At 38.9% G+C, this 21418-nt stretch overlaps 1 protein-coding gene across 2 annotated transcripts; it reads right to left on the bottom strand.

Moving 5' to 3' along the window:
- Positions 1 to 181: 181 nt before the first annotated feature.
- Positions 182 to 19951, bottom strand: pitpnb (phosphatidylinositol transfer protein, beta). Of its 2 annotated transcripts, XM_058617385.1 has the most exons (12): positions 19829 to 19951; positions 15808 to 15838; positions 14796 to 14941; positions 12922 to 13013; positions 12772 to 12779; positions 11709 to 11783; positions 10504 to 10587; positions 8326 to 8412; positions 6734 to 6838; positions 6430 to 6552; positions 5883 to 5969; positions 182 to 4323 (listed from the first exon to the last, which is right to left on the bottom strand). In XM_058617385.1, exons 1-11 carry the CDS (start codon positions 19846 to 19848, stop codon positions 5922 to 5924), a joined length of 819 nt encoding a protein of 272 aa, XP_058473368.1. In that variant the 5' UTR covers positions 19849 to 19951; the 3' UTR covers positions 182 to 4323; positions 5883 to 5921. The 2 variants fall into 2 exon arrangements, with proteins under 2 accessions (XP_058473368.1, XP_058473367.1); XM_058617384.1 differs by lacking the exon at positions 5883 to 5969.
- Positions 19952 to 21418: the final 1467 nt, after the last annotated feature.

Here is a 21418-nt window from a genome sequence, read left to right as displayed (position 1 = left end):
AGACCAAATTAAAAGGTCAAACTTTCAACTCAAATGAAGAATCCATGATTCTGTGGGCTCTTGTTTTGAAGTTTACATTTTTTTGATATATTAATCTCTAAAGGTAAACATGATGAATCACAACTATAGACAGAAACATTTGTTATTAAACAAACAAAGAAAGGAAACTGCACACAAATCCTCTTATTTGTTCAAATTTATTAGATATTCTGTTATGTTCCATTGTCTAGACCTTCTGTCACAGCGCGACAGCTGTGAAAAAACAACAAAAAAATGACTGTTTTACATTCACTACTCTTTTCCCCCTGAATTTTGCCATATCAGAAAAGAGAAAATTTAATACATTGTGAATCTTTTTTTGGAAACATAAAAAAAATGACAGTAGATTTTGCAAGTGCTTCTTCATGATTGCAATAAAGAAAACAGTATTTTGGATTGGGGGCGGGGTCTGCTCTCTAAACTTCTAATACCTCCCCTCACGGTCAAACCACTGTGCATCACTCAGCCTCTTCTAGCCGCTCAAGTCTTTCACACAGGGTGATTTTCACTCCATCAGAAGACACAAGGTCAGGCTGCATCGATCTGACCTTTCATTGAATCTTCAACTGATGCAGTTCAAGAACTTATAAAAGCTTACAAATCAAACAGAAACTGGGGGGAGAATGACATACGTCACGTGTTGAGCATGCAGATTAAACCTAGTTTGTTTAGTTTTTTTTTTAGTAAATTAACTTGGTCTCATGTAGTGGATAATGATGCTGCTGCAATGGCTCCATGTCCACAGCCGTACACTGGTCTGCACAGATGAGGTTCAGTTCAACTATGGTATAGTTTGAGCGACAACAGGTGGATACGTTTGGTCCATTTTACACACACACACACACACACACAACCACAGTACATTTCCATGCACAGCTACAGTTGTTGCTTGACTACTTAGCTGAACTAGACTGTCCTTGTCCCAATACACAAGCACTAGTGTGCCACTTACAACTTCCTGCTATAACATAAGCCAGCGTCTTCTGGTCAGTTGTGACTAAGAGTAAAACATCTGATATCGATCGAAAACGTTAACACTGTCGTTCAGTAGTTAGCCCTGAGGGATTCAACATGGCTTCAATGAAAAAAAAAAAGGTGTTTGCATTTCAGCTTCATGAGGGGACGACCCTGCAGCATCCCTAGATTCTCTAGTATGTTCTCATTTCTGTAGAACTCCTGCATCTTTGGCGACAGCGGACTGGAAATAGTGACCGTGCATGTCGTCAATTGACTTAATGAGTTGAATCCACTTCCACTTCCTGTCCAAGTCTTCCTAACATGAACTTCTTTTACAACAATCCACCAGCCTGAATGTCACCAGCTGTGTTTCATTCTGAGCGACAGCGTTGGCCTGTGTTTCATGTTTACATGTTTACATGTTTACATGTTTCTGTTTGGTTACTTCTGTATTTCCGTAACAGAAACACAAGTGAAGCTTCTTCTTCTTCTTCTGCGTCTTCTGCTTCTAGTGTTGGAGAATTAGACAACACTTGATGTGTGTGTACACACCACAATCTGATAACATCATTTCACGTCCATGTAAACAACAGAATTGTAAATTCCAGTTGGAGCAAATCTTTTGGGAACTTTGCACATGTAAACATCGCTACGATAGTCTTCTCTTATTACTTCACACGCAGAGTCGTTAGAAATAAAAATAAATATTTGACTTAAAAACACATGTAAATATGTTATTCTGACTGACATTGTGCTAAATTCAAAAAATCAGGCTAAAACACCCAGATAATGTGATTGAAAGTCGAGCTACTTTGACATGCTCCACATTTCCAATGCACGGCTAACACCAATAAATAATAACAATAATAACAATAATAATAATAATAAAAAGCTGGAACAACAACATGGTGACATTCAGGCAGGTTCAGACTTTGGACCAACAATGTTCCACCAGCTAAAGGAATTGGGTATTTTTAAGTTCATGGATGCAAACTGACCCCTAGTGTAGTGGAGACAGACACACTTCCTTCAATAAACCAAGTCCCAACTAGTGCTTGTGTTTAGGGACAAAGACGTGGATTCATTAAAAGTCAAAGCATGGAAACATACGGACTGACCACCGTCATCCCCTCACGTGACAACACCACAAACTTCCTTTCAGCAGTTACAGTAAAGACGTGTGAACCTCCAATTCAATCCAGTGTCTGGATGTACTTTGTTTATTTCTATTACAATGAACACGTTGTAATCTGCTTTCACCTGTCCGCCACACACACACGCACACACACGCACACACACACACACACACGCACACAATGGTAACGACGGCATATTTTGGAGACTCTCACGCCTGACTTCAGAGATGTCACAAAGCTATCTGATCATATAAAACATCACAAAATAGTTTTCAGAGAGGCCAAAAGTAGCCGCACAAGATTAAAAGTAGAGTCGTAAACTCAGCAGCTTCGACCTTTAAAAGTCAAGTCAATGTAGCCCCCAGAGAAATAAAAACAGATCAAGTCTCATTCATTCAGTCTGTTGGTAAAGCAGTTTAACAAATGTTCAGCACAACCTTACACTCTTTGTTTTATGCAAATAAAACATGGATGAGAATAAATAATACAGCCTAAAATGCTCGTCTCTCAGAAGCTGTGACAAACATCCACACCGCCGCCTGAAACCAGTGTTTTAACTGTGAGCGCGAGAAAGAAAGAAAAGTGAACTACGGTGACTTGTGCACGTGCACGTGCACACACACACACACACACACTCATCATCACAGGGATCCACCACCTTTGTTATCTCATCTCTGTCAAATTCTGTCATCATTAGCATTTGGAATGGAATGATGTGAACGGACAAGCAGTCAGGGCCGGCACAAGCCTTTATGGGGCCCTCAGCTGAGATTGATTTGGGGCCCCCTTGCCACCATCCCAGAGTAGGCGATGAACGTAACACTTGAACTGCATTAATGAGAGTGGTGTTCTGTACACTGACCTTAGAGGACGTGGCCTCGTATTCATAGTCAAGCACTCGGTGTGCTCATACTGACCTTGAACTAAACCAGTTAACCAGGTTAATGACTTTGGTTTTTAAAACTTTAGAAATAGATGCACACGTGTGCACTAACTGAGCTATCACCTACAAAATAAAAGCAGAGAACTCGAGCTCAACACTGTTCACATGTCAACATGTATCTAAAGAGATCTGCATTTCCTTTAATATGTTAAAATTGTACAACTATTTGGGGCAGTGGGGTGATTAAGTATTAATGAATCATCTTGGGCTCTGGGCCTGCGCCGCATAAAGTAAGACAAACAACATTATTTAGGGCTCCAGGTTTAAGAGAAGGTCACACTTAATACTTGACACTTTAACCTGGAAGCAAACGGCAAACATGTTTTTCTGACTTAATAATAACTGAAATAATGATGCTGTGTGGTTATTGCAGCATTGCAGCGGAAAACGCGAGCACGAGCACAGAATCACTGGCAGTACAAACACACTCTCTGATCAACAGCTGCACTGCAGCAACTGCACTCATGCAACCGGCAGCTCACTGAGGGGTTTCTGCTGATGTCCACATGCACGTGAGCGGGAGGGAGGAAGAGGAGGAGGAGGAGGAGGAGGAGGAGGAGGAACTAACCGCAGAGAACCGTTCATGCATGAGCAGATTTGCTTTAAACCGTAAAGCAGACTTTGTTTAACCTGAAATATAAAAATTCTAAAAGAAAAGGGGACGAAAAACAAACAAACAAAAAAAACAGATCAGTATTCCCGACCAACTGCCAAAGACAGTGAAACGCAGGGGGAGGAGATCTAGACAAATGTTCTTTTTTACCAAGACAAGAATATAGACAACACAGAGAAGGGAGACGAGGGTTTCAGTAGAGTTATTATACAAAGGAGCAGAAATGGTTCAAAACCTGCTAAAGTCGTCTTATACCAATTAACGTGGGAATCTGTCGACATAAAAGCTAAATCCATTCAAAAGGCTCGACTTTAAGTTACAGTTGACGCACCTGAATAAAAACATAGCCCATTGTAATAATCAACTAACAATTACATTATCAGGCAATTTACATTATGTGCATTTTTTTCCTTTTTTTTATGTGTATGCAAAAAAACAGGATTCTTCTTCTTTTTTTTTTCCTTTTCTTTTAACTATGATTTTCTGGGTGAACAGGAGGCTTGCGATTGGGTGGAGGTCACTTCCTTGTCGTGGTGGGCGTGTCTCAGATGACGTCATCAGGTCAGGGTTTGGTTTGATTTGCCTCATTGCTCATGAGCAGCAGTGGTGCCTCGAACTGGACCTGTGTTACGCAGCTGCGGGACAGACGGGGTTTGGTGTCAGTTTGGGTTCAAATTCAAATCAAAACAGTTCAGAAATAACATTAAAAGTATGCTAGTGGTGTGGTTATAATGCTGTCATTACATTTTTACGCTTAAGGGAAAATAATTGCAGACTTTTCGAGACTTAATTGATAGCTCGCTGCTGGTCTGGGTATCGGCATCAGAGACGAGGGTGGAGTCACGGTGGAGCCGAGAGTAAAAGAGAACTAGCAAATACCTGGAGCTTGCTAACACACTCTGTGAGTGTGTGAGTGTGTGCACCCTCACTGTGACACTGATGAACCAGAGACTGTTTAAAATCACACCACTGTGTCAAAATACATTCAATTATGACTCTATTTGCACACATTTAAACAAATAAACATTATTATTAGGATTATTTGTTATCAGTAAACATTAATATTTAGAGGGAGGGGAAAAAAAGAAAATCAGAATCAATAGATTTGTCAAGATCTGCATCAGCTTCTACATGACATTACTGCTCTAACATGAGATTACCATGTAGTCAGTGAAGTGCATTAAAAGCATTTCAAAACACAGCAGACTTAGGATCGGGTTAAACAATAAGCACATGCAAGAAATCTGTTCACTTGCAAAAAAAAAAGAAGAAAACTTTCAGCAAAGTCAAAGTTATTGATGATGATGATGGTGGTTACAAAACACGAGGAGGAAGAGCAACGAGAGCAAGAGAGTGAAGGAGTCGACATGAGATTCATCTGAAGACACACACGTCACATATCTTGAATACCTACACAACATTCTAAGATTTATCTAGATTTCACCTCTGATCTAATAATCTGCTGATATGGACAGCAGATTATCACTGTTGTTGCTGCTGCTGCTGTATTCTGTGTAGCAGGAGTTACATGAGACTGAAACCTTTTCTGCACTTTAACACACGCACAGCTCATTTTAAGAAGCTGAGCAACAGAACCATCGATAAAACAAAGTCACCAACAAGTGGAAAGTAAGTGACAAACAGACCACTCGCAATATACTGGCAGCTGATCAGCGACTTCCAATCTCGCCCTCAATCAAGATTAATGAATTTCAAAATGTGAGATTAATTTGTTATTTTTCTTATCTATTGTAAGTCCTAAATAAAACACATACTAAGGACAAAGAGATACAGTATATTTACTGTAAATGGTGTATTAAATAACAACATTTTGATTGGATAACTACATCAACACAAGTAGAGATTGTATACAATTTACAGTAGTGGTTCCTCGCTGTGACACCGTGACATCAGCAACATAAGAATTCAGCTCAGGTCATTTAAATAACGTGTGGATATTCAAGGTAAAGCCAACACTCATTTGAGCCTGCGTGAAGAACAGAGGTCATGGGATCAAAAGAAAGTGAAATTAGAAAGACAGAAGAAACAAAAGCACAGGAAATGTGACACACAAAAGACTTTGGAAAAACAGATGATTTCACAAATGTTAAGTGTGACCGCTGCAAGACGGCAGTGAACATTTAATGGAGTGGAAAATGCCATGCAGCCCCACACAGGTTCTTGATAGACTTACTCAGCCTGCCTCTAGTGTTTGACCTACAGTGACGGGCTTCTACTCTTCCGTTGGACAAGTGCCTCGCACGTCTCCCTTCTGCCGCATCTAATGTGACATTCAGGGGTAAAAGGATTAAATCAGGTGACACAGACTGTGCTGTTTTCAGTCATTTCATACATTTCATCAATCATAACTTTCACTTCATGCAACAATACATTTCTTTGTCCTTCTTTTATTTGAACTCTTGCACTGGATCACTGGCAGAGCGGCTCTCCTTTCAACATGGCAGATGTTTCCCAAGACCCTTCACTCCAAGTTGCTTCTGATGGCTGCACATAAATGTGCTGTATGGATGCGTGAGTGAATACTGTAGGTGTGAATGAGTGAATGGCAAGACTGTAGAGTAAAGCCCTTTGAGTGGTCATCAAGACTAGAAAAGTGCTCAATAAATCAATTTGAAATCAATTTGAAATCATTTACCAAATATAGAACATTTTCCACCAGGTGACAAAAGTGCAGTTGAGTGACTGCGAGGAAGAAGAGTTGTGTTAGATGAAAAAATTACCTCCTCAAGTTCTTTTTGAGTCTCCTCTTCCATCCGCCTAATGTCCTCCATGGTAAAATCCATCCATTTGTCAAACCAGCAGATCATCTGACGGTGGAAGTTGGTAAAAATACGTCTTTCTTGCTGTAGAAAGACAGAACATTAACTAATGCCAATGGCACGATGCCTACGTTAAGCTAAGGTTAACAGACTGAAAGTAGACGGAACTAAACCGGGCTTCTGTTCCGTCCATCAATCACTTCAATATACAACAAACAGGGCAGTAAACAGTATGATGATATCTCAGAACTTCCCTCAGCCTCACCTCATGGATGAAGTGTTCCACTTTGTTCTGCAGACCCCACCATTTGAACTTGACAGTGACCAGTTTGTACGCACACATGTAAGGCCAGTCTGCGTTCAGCTCTTTCTTTAAAGGACAAGGAAGAAAACACAAAACATGTGACGTATGACAATGACCCTATACCATCAAAATAATCTTATTATTATTTGATTTACCTCTTTATTTGAACGCCACAGAATTAAATGAACAAATACATTTAGGTTTAGAGTTCAGCAATGACACTGTGGCCACAGACATTTATACCAGGCAACTCATCTCCTCACAAGTACTGGAGGTTGGAGGATATGAAAACAGGCAGGGACCAGAACAGGGAGAGCAGTTTACCAGCTCACCACAGTCAGAGAGAAGGCAGCAGCAGCTGAATCACTGCCAGAAAATGCACTCAAAGCAAGCACAGAAGAGCGATGGAGATCAACAGACAACAGAGATGCTGCTTGTGTAGTGATCACCTCACATCAGCTACAGAATCCAATGCTTACTAGTTTGAATATCTTGTTTTTATGTTTTTATTGTCATATGTAAGTGATCTCCCAGAGTAGGACGAGGGAATGTTTATCAGAGAGCTAAGATGTTGGATTCCTACAGGTCTTTTTCATGATTAAAACAGGATTTCCGATTGTTAAAGCTTCTTAAATGTGAGTATTTTCTTCATTTCTTTGCTCTGGATAACAAAGAAATCATTAAAAGTGAATCATTTTGGTTTGTGGACAAAACAAGACATTTGAGAACATCATCATTTCCAGGTTTGACGAACACTGATCCATATTTTTTAATGTTTTCTGATATTTTATGGACCAAACGATTCATCGATTAATCGAGAAAATAATCGACAGATTAATTGATTATGAAAATAATCGTTAGTTGCAGCTCTAGTGCTTGTGAAAAGCACCAAGTGGCAGATATTATTATATTCAGTCTGTTACTCTGTTCTGCAAAATATTGCTCAATATCCATGGCGTCAAAGTGCCCGATGAACTCTGGCAGCTTCAAACTGGCACTGACTTAATATAAACAAACCGATGAATGTAAAAATGCATATTATATTGGGAAACTATCATTTCTGCATTCATATACTGTATTACTGTGTTCTTGGTTTTGAAGTTTTTAGGCAGGTTTAGTGTGATAAGTGTGAATATCATGCTGACATATGGCACTTTTACTTTATACAGTTCTAATCAGATACGTCATTTTCCATTACTTCATAGTAAGTCGTCAACATGGGCGGGGTTTCCATAGCACAGCCCGTGACATTGTTTTCTATTCATCACAAAGTCACAAACTAGTGACACGCAAAGCAGTTGTTTTTCAGTTTACTGAATCATTAGAATCAGTTCATGAGAAAGCTTTGTGAGTACAGTACTTCCTGCATGCAGTCTGTTGATGTCACATTTTAGTATCGCTTGGAACCTCGCCAGAAGCTGATTCTCCAGTCTTCTGAATTTTACATGACTGAAAACAAATTTAAACATTTCCTGTGGGTTGACAAAGTCAGAGGAGACATTTGTACGACTTTACAGGGACTTTAAACACAAGTGCAGTTCTGCTCTCGGTACCTTCCACTCGGGGCTCAGGGGTCCTCTCCTCTTAGTGGAGGGAGTGGTGGTGGGGATGACAGTGGGATCCTCTTCTGACTTGTAGTCCTGAAAGAATAAAGATTAAACATGATGTTTAAACAGAGTAATGTTACTGTGCTGTGTCAGGAGCACAGTCTGTAGGACTGAAGCAGGTATGACTTGTTTCTCTTGCTGTTTGGTGACATCACGGTCACACAGTGTCATAGGCTACACATATTCACCATTAACTACCTACTTATTAGCATATTCTACGACTCTTTACAAAGCTCTTATTAACACCTTACAGCACAAAACCATATTATCCTATTAAAAGGTCATTAATTAGAGTTTACCAACGAACCCACTCTTTAATGACCTAAATCACAATGCAATTCTCTCTGAAAAAAGAGAAAATCTGCACATAATGCGGCAATGTAATAATTCACAGACATATCTGTTTACACCTAATATCAGAATGTGAATTGGTAAACAAATCATTTCCAAGACATGGTTGGAAAATGTGTTTTTCATGCATGTTATTTAAAACATATGCACATAAATCTGGACTGAAAGTTTGAGAAAATTCTGGGAGGAAAAATAAAAAATAAAAGATCTTGTGACAAATCAAACCTCTTTAGAAGGAGCATCATCTGAATTATTATGGTTAATATACACTTATTTGGTCAATATTAACACATGTAGTTTGTATTTTATTTATTAAATATAAATCAAGAAGCATACCTGTTTTTTTGCATATTGACATAATAGTTGTTCATTAATGTCCTTACTCACCATTATTAAGCAGTAATTAGAAAGTTATGTGCAGCTAACAATACCTGATTTTCAAGTTTATACTTAACCTTAAACATAACTAGCTAATGCTTAACCCTAACCACATCTTAGCCCTTTGATTTAATTTAATTAAATGTAATTAAATGTAATTGAATTAAATTAAATTAAATTAAATTAAATTAAATTAAATTAAATTAAACTTAATTTAATTTAATTTAATTTAATTTAATTTAATTTAATTTAATTTAATTTAATTTAATTTATTCCTCAAAAAGTAGGTTTAGCCTCATAAGGACCAGGTTTTGGTCTCCATGGAGACTATTGATCCTGACCAGGTCTTACAGGACCACCTAACCCCAAACATCCCATCCCCCCAAACTCAAGGCTCACTGCTGTTTTAATCCATCAGGTCTGTGAGGAAAGAATGGGGAAGAGACCTGGAGCAGATGCACACTCTGATTAAGACTTGACCTCAACACTGATCCACTTAAGTCATTACTGGAGAAGAAATAGTATAAGAAAAACTGGGTCAACTGTGGCCCACCATGAGGAAAAGGGCTTACTGCCTCCTTTTAGATTTTAAACCACAAGTAACATGACTGACTGACTGACTGACTGACTGATTGACGGGGAGTGGTTTAAAAAAAAAAAAAGGCTGCAGGTCTGAAGGTTGTATTTATTGGTGACAATTCCAGTGAGATTTAGGACTTTAGTTTAAAGCTTTGGGAGAGCACAACTTTCCCCCGTCAGAACCAGTGAGACTAAACTCTTCCTGAGGTGTTCTGAGGAGTCAGTGACACATTAGAGACATTTAAAAACACTGCTGCTCAGTGGTAGCACGTCCATAGAGGGCGCTAGGGCTCCGCACAACCGGTCTCGCATGAATAAGAAGAAGATAGGTATCATCTAAAATCATTTATAAAAACATGGCACAGATCTTTACCATAGACTCTCGCCATAGTGAGCTACACACACACACACACACACACACACACACACACACACACACACACACACGAACGCCCTTGCAATACAGAAGGTAGGAAAACTCTGGGGCGCTAAATGATGTGCCCACAGCCGAGAGGACTGGCCCAGATAACTGGATCTGTCAGCGTCAGTATGGACACACAGCTTCTCCACAGCAGGTGAGACACGTGATGACTGAGTCAATCATGTCTTTATCAACTCATACAACACACAACATACTGCCACAGCGAGAGGCAAAAGTTGTGTGTCTCTCTCCCTGTGTGTGCGTGTGTGTCTGAAAATGCTGGGGGGGGGGGGGGGGGTTAGAATTAATGTAGCCTTAATTTAGTGCTTTTAGTGCTTTATGATTTAAAAAAAAAAAATTAAAAAAAAATAGATAAATAAAAAAAAAAAACGTACCCTCTCCTGCACTTGGTTGTTGTTTGCAATATCTATGTCCACAGCATCCACAGTCGGCCATGTCTGCGTGTCCAGATCGTGGACCTGATACAGACAGAAGACAAAGGACATTTATTCATTTAAAAAAACACAAAACATAGATCATTTATTAACAATATGAATGTAACAATAACCAGTAAGTGCTTAAATCAGGCTTTTCCACCACTGATAAAGGTTGATGCTATAATTGTGTAGCATCAAACACAATTATAGGTGTGTTTGATGCTACAAACACACCTATAATTTGAGGAAACTTTTCTCCAGATGAGGACAGAAGAGTCGTCTGTCTTAACGCAGTTGTGTTTGTAGTTATGTCTACGTCCTTATGATGCATGCACACACGCTGCATGTGCATTACATAGTTTACACACCGTGATTTGTCAGAGAAGCCTGGTTCGGGTTAGTGGGAGGAGCTAACGTGTAGTCGTGTTATAATGACCATGACACTGTTTTCATCCCCTCTGGTACGCATGCAGGACGTCACACTGGGTGTGTGTGTGTGTGTGTGTGTGTGTGTGTGTGTGTGTGTGTGTGGTTCAATCCTTGATTCCACTGTGACACCACTACAGTAAATGTGTTTGGTGTCCAAATGTAAAACCATACTTCCGTGTGTATTGACACATGGAAACTTCCCCCTTTCATTAGAATCAACCTATTTGGCCCACAGGGCAGCTTTCTAGGATTGGAGAATATGACCCTGATATTCAAAGATGAAATTTTTATCTGATTAATCATATAGATGACAAACAGAAACATAAGAAACTACTACTTTAACCATGCATTAATCATTAATTTTTTTTTAAAGCAAACATACCTCACATTTTTAATTCTCCAATGTCAAGTTTTTTTTTTATTATATTGTTAGCTGTGTTTTAGGTTTGGCTAAGAGAAGCTAACTTTGTAATGCTATGTTTTGCGAGCGTTCTTTTCCCCACCAGCTGAAGCAATGTTGCCCTCTCTCTTTTGAAAAAGGTCTGCAGAGAATAAAACACCGTTCTGTGCGGGGGGTGGAATGTTTCACAGCACCACCCATGGCCGGACACAACCTGGCGTGTTTCACCATTTACTTCAGGATCTCCGTTCAATGTTAGTTCCCCAAGTTCAACGCTAAATCATTTTACCTCTTAAACATTAACGTTCCTCAACGCTGTCTTCGGCTCACTTACATTGTCTGTTGTTCCCATGTCAGGTTTGTGCCACGTCTCAATCTTTATCATAAAATCATCCTTCATGTACTCATTCTGAAAAACAGGAGAAAAACACACATATGTACATATATATATACACGTATATTGTTGTCTTCTAATAATAAGTTCAAACCATGACTGCTGACCTCAGCCAGGATGGAGAATTCTATGAATGGAGATGAGCATAAACCCTACTAAATCCAATTAAGCAAATGTCCTGTTTGGACGGGGATTAGTTTTACGAGAGGAGGTGGGGTAAAGCAATTATTGCCAGAGCTTCTCTGTGAATTTAGTCCCTTCCGAATGTGCCATGTCATTACCAAACAATGCCAGTAAAGAATCCGGGGTAAAAAGGTCTGGAACAATGAACCCAGGTAAAAGTAATTCTGTGTTAAATAGACCAGCAGTAAATACGTGCTTACATTTTCTTTCATCTCCCGTTCACAAGTAGCTTTCCAAGAATTCTCAAGCATGGATCGATGTGCTTTTAGTGCTTTATGATTTGTGTTTCTTCACATGTGATATCACCGTAATCTTTACTGACATCGTCCGGCCCGCTCTAGTAATAACTTCTTCATCCCACCTCCTCTTATAAAACTAGTCCCGTTTGAACAACACTTGTAATGCTGCACTGCTAAGCTTGATCTAAGTTTAACCCTAGCTAGCGGATGAGGTATATCAATATTAGGCAATATAACAGAAAGCTAATTCATTGTCCAGTTAAACCAACATTTTACCAAGAAAATTCTAGGCAAATCAGTCTCTAATAAATATGATCACAGATTTGGTGAAAAGTGGGTCAAATTCAACTTTTAATACAATGGGAAATATAAACCCACCAAACTTCTTTAACTACAAAATGTAATTAAGAGTAAAAAAAATTGGTATATAACTGTAAATAACTGATTTATTTACCCACTTCACCTAACACGAGCTAGTTCTGCATGCAGCCCCATGTTACTGAGCTTACTTTACACAGATGTGTAGAAGAATGTCACCATTTCACTTCCTGGTGTGAACAGGTTATAAAAAAACAACTTACCGTCACGACTGCAGGGAAAGGAGGAAAGAAAGAAACATCAGCATCAGTATGAAAAATAAGGTTGACATCAGTAAACACTAAACTGAAGCCATAACATGCATGCATCTACGATCCTCTTATGTTTATTGAGCGGTGTGAACATTCACTTACTGGTACGACAGTACGGGTAGGCATTCCAGGCCTTTTCATGAAAAACAAATGATCCCTCTGGTGCGATCAACTTCACAAAGCTTGGGATTTTACTGCAGTGAGAGAGAAACAGGTCAGAAGACCACTACAGCTCGGTCCACACAAATATTTTACACTTAATAATCGCATCAATTGTGCGGTCTATCTACAGGGTTTTCAAATTCTGTCCTACTTTGGTTGAAATCTTTGGGGTAGAATTTTATTCTGCAGGGAGAGAACTATGACAGAGACACTCAAACTCCTCATCTGGTGAATTTTCTGCAACTAACAACTTCTATAATTCTCAGAAGTCATAAATTCTACCTGGGAATAATGTCACCGGTCACAGCTAAGTTTAGCTTCTTCCAGTTTCTATTGAACTTTACAAGCCAGGTTGTTTTGGTGGTTAATGTAAGCGTCATAGGTAACAGTAACAGTAACCGTAATCATGGGTTGTTCCTTTTTACATATGTTTTTCATTTACGCATTTAGATGTATATAAAAAATTGTATCATGTTGTTTTTTTTAATCACATTATCAATGGTTTCATGGTGTACAACAATATTTTTTGATACAACGGGGTTAGTTGGGCAGGGATGCCCCCCAATATCATGGTAGGGGAAACACTGGGCCCATTTTGTCTAGTGTGGTTGAAATTTAACAACATTTTCATCACATCAACTTGGAATGAATGGTCATTTTTGTTGTTGTAATACTGGACTGAGTGGCTTTAATTTATTGAGATAAAAATACATAAATAAATAAATACATAAATAAAAAAAATAACACCCATTATTTCAATATCAAGATGCCAGATGTGAGCTGTGCCCTGTATGAGGAAACACCGGACAACCCTTTGTCTTGAAAGCAGCCTCAGTTCCCCTTGTACTGCTGCATATACTGTATAATGTAAGGTAAAAGCTGGTTCATTAAAATGGCTTTTGTCAGATAGCTGCCAATGGAAGTCTATCATCAGATTTAACAGCTGGCAGCCAATACCCTCTGTTAGTGGTATTCTGTTGATGTTCATGTTGCTCTTTCTATTGCCAGGTTCTATCCTCTTTACCTGATTAGATTACTTATTTTTGGAGTTGGCAAAAGAAAATACTGTGGTAAAAAAAAACTATTATACTACAGCAGACCACTGTAAATAAAAACATTTCCAAGCACCAGGAGCCTCATGTATAAACCACAAAAAGACGGCGTGCGCTTGCTTTCACGCACAGACGGCACGTATAAAGATGTAGTCGCGTGGAACTTTGTGGATCGCAGTGCAAACTCTTGTCAGGTGGAGACGCTGCAATATTAAGCTCTGGAACTTATCACAGTGTTTCAAAATATTATTATTAATGTGTCTACAGTGACAATACTGATGCACCACGTACGTTTGAGCATGTGTGGATAACATCAGAGAGGACATTTAAGCTGAAACACACACACGCTACAAACCTGTGTGTGTGAGTGAGTGAGACAGGTAGACTCACTTTTCTCTCTGTCTTACTTTGAGCAATGACTGAAAATCATTTTCCACAGATGAATCTTTTCATTATGTAACGCAGCGATGCAAATAGACACACAGCTGCTGAAGTGAACACACGTCAGTCTATAATGTTGTAAACGCTCCAAAATAAAGTTACATAACAATTGGTTGTAAGAAAATGGGACTTGAACGTTGAGTTTTCTTTATCCCATTTTAATCCATACGATAATGAAATAACTGCAAAAATGTTACTTTTTCTTTCATCAGAAGAGACAGGCAATGCGGGCGAGCGCAAATGTTACTATAGCTGCTGTTGTTAATGTAAGCACAATGGAAACAAAAAATGTAAACATTCTCTTTTTTCTGGAAGACTTGCCTCTTTAGATGGTATACTTTATGTGTATATTGTCCCTTCTCTCCGTCCTTCTCGTAGGGTTCATTCTTCAGCACCTCTATGCCTTCTCCTCCTCCCGTCTCATTCTTGCTGGCCTCAGCCACAGAGTACAACTGTCCTATTTGATACTGTGAGGAATGGGAACAGATAGAGAAGACGCAGACTCAATTAACAGCTTTAAGAGCGGTGACATATCCTTGGATTCTTTGTTAGTGCAATAGCAGGCAAAAACTTCAAGAGCCTGAAGAAAGCACAGGTGATACAAGGATGCAATAACACAAACAGCCACACGACCTGCTGCACTGAAAATTGTTAGATTGAACTAAAAACTTTCAAAGCCTTAGACATGCAACTACATTGTGTTGAAATAAATAAGGATATTGATTAACTGTCCCTTAATCCAGCATATCTAAATCCATCAACAATCACGGTGGCAGTGAGCTATGTACTTAAGGTGGAACGATGTGAGTTTTTCTATGGCTGATGCCAAATTTCAGAATTCAGGGCAGCCGATGCTGATTTTTTTTGGAACATTTATCCATTCAAAAATATATAAAATACATATGAAAGTGTAATTTGTTATAATTGACCGATTAATAATCAGATTCTTTTAAAAATGCCATCCCAATTTATTGGTTAGGCCAATTAATTACCTCTAATTTCATCCATCTACCAGTCATCCCAAATTATAATTTCTTTCAGATCAAAATGTGTTCTTCCTTTAGAATAAAGTGCAAATTGTTATTAATGGGACAAACTTAAATTACCAGCAAATTACTGAATGCAAGTGACTGATATTTCCATTTTCGGTTAGGCATTACTAACTATTCAGCACTTTGTTTTTGCAAAGTAAAACCAAAAGCCTTGGTCAGCGTACGATACCTCTGGACTCTAACTTGTCTAAACTGTACAGTATATAAATATGAATGGTATTAGGGAGACGTCATAGACAGGAGAAAACAATTTTAAAAAACTCTGAGGTAGTGATACTCACCTCTTCCACAGAGAGTGGCAACACTACACGACTGAGAGAAGGAGAACAAGGGAGGGGTGGGGCAGGAAATAAAGAGGAAAAACAAATAAATTTAAATCATGATTGAAAATACAGCGGTAAATCACATGATGAATGAACAAAAAGATCTTAGGCCGTCTATGTTTTGGTTTAGCCAAATAGCTGACAATTAATTTAGTAATTGATTCATAATCAATTAATCGAGTAATTGTTTCTACCTCAATGTACATATGATGAAATGAAAATTAACACCAGCACACAGTATAATCACAGCACTGATAATGACTAGCCTATGTCAGGATATCACTACAGGTGTGCAGGAAAAAAACTTTCTTCCTCACAATGTGAAACCCTAATAGGAAAGGTAGAAAAACAATGATTATGCTGGCGGGGCACACACTACAGGCTAAGATTATGGAACTGATATAAAATGTAAGCAACTGATGACCTTAACAGCCTAGAAATACTATTTGCCTTGGGGTTTTTTTTCCCAGGCATTGTAAAGACGTAGCAAGTACTGAGTTTATTGAGTCATTAACCTACAGTTTTAGTTGGGAAATATGACCAAAGAGGTTGTCATTATAAAAACATTTAAATTAACATGCAAGTTAACAGACAATTATTAAAACAAATGTTACAAAAATAAAGATTGATTTTTGGGGGTAAAAAAGCTGTTGAAATGTGATTGTAACAAAAGCTGTTGAAATGTGATTGTAACCCTTTGAACAATCAAAACAACATGAGGTTAAACATTCAAAGCAATTGTATTTATTATCACTCAAACTATAACTAAAAGTAACTTTAACTTTCTGTCTGCCTGCTTCTCTGTCGTCATGTGATTGGCCACATGAATGCTATAAGTATAACTTACATTAGAAATACATTATACCTATGAGAGCCAAACCAGGGTTATAAAAGGTTATAGTGGTCATTTGACGTACATAATATATTTAGAACTTATTAAACAAATGTATAACACGAAATGTTGCTTTTTTTCTAATTGCATTATATTTAAATATGTATCTTCATGATTGTGCGGCTGGTACTGTGAAATATTGGTCAGCAGATATCTTTATTATTGGAAATCACTATAACGTTTACTCAACATCTACTATAAAGAAACAAAAATAACACAGATGATCACACAAAGCAACTGTACAGTACAGTCATGTGACTGTACTGACGGCGAGAACGAAAACTCTAAACCTGTTCAAAATATCAACCCTACAATCGCTAGCCAATATGGTAAACTGTTTGTATTTATATGGGGAGCCGGGAATCGAGCCCACAACCTTTGAGTTGAAAGACAACTTGCTCCCGTCACCCCTTAACTCTAAGCAATTGACAAACTGTCCAACGGAGGGTGATGTGAGCACAGCTTAGCTTACATCCAGCTTAGCTTACATCCTCTTTCCTCTGCCTCTTTCCGTGTGAAAAACTAAATGCTTTGCTCACGTACGACCCTTGCAGAACAATAAAGTTTTTTGAATCACAACAATCTCATGATCAGTCAGAAAGGGCTGACGGCGGTAATACACACATGGAGATCACCACTTTTTAAGTCCGAGCACATCCCTCCACATCGCAGGGTTCACAGCTGCTCACCAGAATGCTATTATGGACAAACTGGTACAATTTATTTGCAAAGACATGAGACCAATTAACATCTCGCAGGGGTCCGGTCTTCTGACTTCATCCAAGAGCCTGAGCCAAGGTATACAGTTCCTAGCCGCGCAACCAACGCGACAGTCACCGCACCGAAGCTCAGATGAGCCACAATGCCGAAAAAGCTGCCAGATGCATCCACGACACACTCAAGTGAGTAGAATGTGAGTCACCATGGACAGTGTGGCTAATTATATTAACGCCGTCAAGAAGCACCTGCAGGTCACCAGTGTCCCATGCATGGTCCAGTGGACAGAACGTATAACAACCACATGACACTAAGTTCAAATGGATTTTAAAAATTTAAGTAAAAATTTGAATATAATTAGAATATTAAAAATAATAGATAATGTAATTCAAAAGAGATTAAAGAGGAAAATATACATACTGATATAATACATATTAATATTGCACTACATTGATTTTTCTCTGGATATAAGTGTTGAGGACAATTTGCTGAAGTGACAGAAGACATCGTTAAGTTTTCCAAAATAATCACAAAGAAAAAAACAAAATGGCACTTCTGCCGCCAACTTTCATGTGAGCATGTCATGAAAGTGTGGATGTTAAATAGTTAAAAAGTGAGACTGACACTATTTTGGGTCCTACACCCCACAGCCACAAAAGGAAAAGGTGTTGATCTTATAGGGAGCCAAAGTGATATCGCTTGATAGTATGTACAGAGAAATAGCCAAGACTGCCACAGAGGTGTCAATGTGAGTGGTAGACTGTCGTCTACTTCATCCTCTGGTCTCCTCTTGATAGTGTAATAACATTATTAGCGTTCTATTCCGACTAAACAGAAGTAATTGTCACGAATCAGAAAAAAACAATCGACTCATTATGCGACAGTTGCAGCCCTAATAATTACAGTATAGCTTCCAAATATAAACAATTATATTTGCCATACCGAACATATAAACATTGAAAACAAAACTACAGTATTACCTACTCTCATGTTTTTCATGTCTGATAATGCTATTGCACTTTGGATAAAGCTGTGATTATACAGTAGGGTTTCAACAAAATATTATAATGTTTAACAAAATATACAGTTCCTATGGTATTACTATAAAATGAAGTGTATGTCCATGTTACGGTTGTTTGGTCCAGAAATAAAGCAGCCGTGTCCATAAATAAACTGCTGATACAGAGGACAATAAATGATGGGACACAGCAGCAGATGTAGGAGTTATTCCTGCTAGCATGTCCTGTAAATTGTGTATTAACTTTCTACAGTGATGAAAAAAATCCATATAGCTCCAAATTAATGGAGGTTAGTGAAAGTATTAATGTAATAGGCTTATAAATCATCAAATCGACTCCTTTGGACATGGCAGAATCAATAACAGAGTATCAATCCGGACGTTATTATAGATTAGCCATATGATTATAGATAATATGACTAAAAAAGAAAACATATAAAACGGATAATCCATGTTACTGTGATGTTAGTCTTAGCCGCCCAGTTAAAGGGCTAACACAAAGTACCAGCAAAGTAGGTCTTAGTCTTGTCATAACACACGCTAGCTTCTTATGCTATGGGCCAATACAGGAGCGCGTCTCCTAACATACACGTTGTTAACACTGGGATTAAGAGCAGATTGACGAGCAGCGAGATTATGAATTGGTAATTTAATGTTAGGTGTTTGCATTGCAGATAAAGTACAACATCGCCCTGCTAGCAGCCATAGCCGCCTGCTCCACTAACTTGGCCCGCTAGCTGTAACGGTAAATCCGGCAGAGACAGAACCCTAATCTGTCACTCACGGGACCGACGCTACAGCTCTACATATGCCGCTTTATCGATAAAACACGCGGCCAACAGAGAAGCAGGTGACATTGTCAGTCACTGCCACGCCATCAACTCAACGTGCATTGTGCATTATTTTTGAATAAACTAAAACAGACGTGTTTTTTTATGTTAACTCGTCCGCAGCCAATTATCTCCCTCCGTTATAACGCTGGCTCGCATTAGCGACGCCTAAAAAACACCGGTGTGCCCCATATTCCACGTCTTGGTCCACTCTCCTCATAAGTGTGTATTTACTGAGCGACGTGAGACCCAGCGGTGAACAGCAGCGAACGACACGCACATAAACAGGTTTCAATAATGAGCTCCGGGGGCAGGTGGATGTGGAACATTTACCGTTAGAGCTAACGGGCTAAATGAGACGCAGCCGCCGACCAGCTGCTAGCATGCTCATTTTAACGCCATCCGTGACGCAAGCACCGAACACTTAGTTACCACGTTATCATTTAGCTTCTAGACACTCGAACAAAGACAGTGGCAGGGATTATGTGACACAATGAATTGATTAAAACACTCCAGACTCACTATTCCTTGATGATCACCATCTTCGTCACCCCGGGCTGCGGCTGCGCAATGATAGCTGACACCACACAGAGAGCAGGCAGACATGCAGGCAGCACCGTCACAGTTAGGAGGAGACACTCCTGAAGGAACTCAGGGAGGCGGAAGTGACGTCACTCATGGGAGCAACGGCGAGTTAGTCCCCACATATGGCAGTATAAATGTTTGTTTGTTTGTTTGTTTGAAAAAACATGCAGACATCAGTCAAACGAATTTAAATGTATTCATTTCTAACAGAATATGTATACACATATATATGTATACACATATATGTATATATATATATATATATATATATATATATACACACACATACATATATGTGTATATATATACGAAATGTTTATTTTTGTTCGTGCAAAAGTTAGAATATCAACTTCACCTTTGTCACAGTCAAACACATGGGAAACAATACACTGTAAAAACAGCAACAAATAATGTAGAAGATTGGGATGTTGAGCTTGATGGTTGTGTACAACATTTTATGAACATATTAACACAGATCCTAGGCCTGCAAATCCTACTGGATAAATTCAACACCTTTCTGGTGCAGTCGTAGAAATCGGAACTTATCCAAAACTTATCCAGTAATGAAAAGAACAAGGAAAAAGGAGTGAAATTAGAGAAAATGAGTCCACACATAGTGTTTTCACACCTTTGAGAAGCTTAAATCACAGCCTGATGTAGTCCATCCATCCATTATCTACCTATCATTAAGGTCGCGGGGGGTGCTGTGCCAATCTCAGCGGACAGTATTGGAATATTAGAAGTACATTACTCAGTGTGTTCGCTAGGTGGCACTGCATCTTTACTGTTGTGTTACTGTGTTGGCAGAGAGACCACAAAATAAAGAGTGTTGTTGACAAGGCTTCCTCCACCTCATATATAACACCTATTATGGATGGTAGATAGAATTAACCTAATTAATTAGTCTTCAAGTTATTAAATCAACAATTAATATAGTCTTGGCAAAATCGAGCAATGTTTTCACTGAACAAGGGGTGGGTGGGTCACAATATCGATTTGGTGCTATAGCATTCCTTGTGCAATAGGGTAATCGTTATGCCAGGGCAAATATTGAAATTTTAATTAACAAATGAAGGCGCTCTAAAGTTAACAGCCTGGTCGTTACCTGGCTGAAGAAGAGGGAGTTTACAGAAGGTTATAATAAATAGAAGAATCTTGCAACTTTTCACACTGATGTTTTGTTTTCTTCAGATATCGCGATGTGTCGCTAATCGATATATTATTGGTATCATGAACCATGTATTGTGTATCGTAACCCGAGGTACCGTGTAAGTCCAACCCCTGCTGAACAAAGACCGTTCCAATTCTGATCATTCAGAGGGCTTTTATTTTGAAATGCCACATCAGAATGGCCTGGTATTTTGTGAGGGGTGCCCATCCAAGGGCGGGCCACCCTGAGTTATATAATGAGTTATGTCAGAGTATAACAAATGTAGACCACGCCCTGAAAGCTTAATTTAAATGAAACAATATTTGCTACTGAAGCCATGCTTCCTGTTGCCAGTAGGTGGCACAATGACTGGTTTT

Source organism: Solea solea, chromosome 19 (assembly GCF_958295425.1).
Source record: "Solea solea chromosome 19, fSolSol10.1, whole genome shotgun sequence".
Taxonomy (NCBI): Eukaryota; Metazoa; Chordata; class Actinopteri; order Pleuronectiformes; family Soleidae; genus Solea; species Solea solea.
This window is presented reverse-complemented; position numbering and strand designations above follow the sequence as displayed.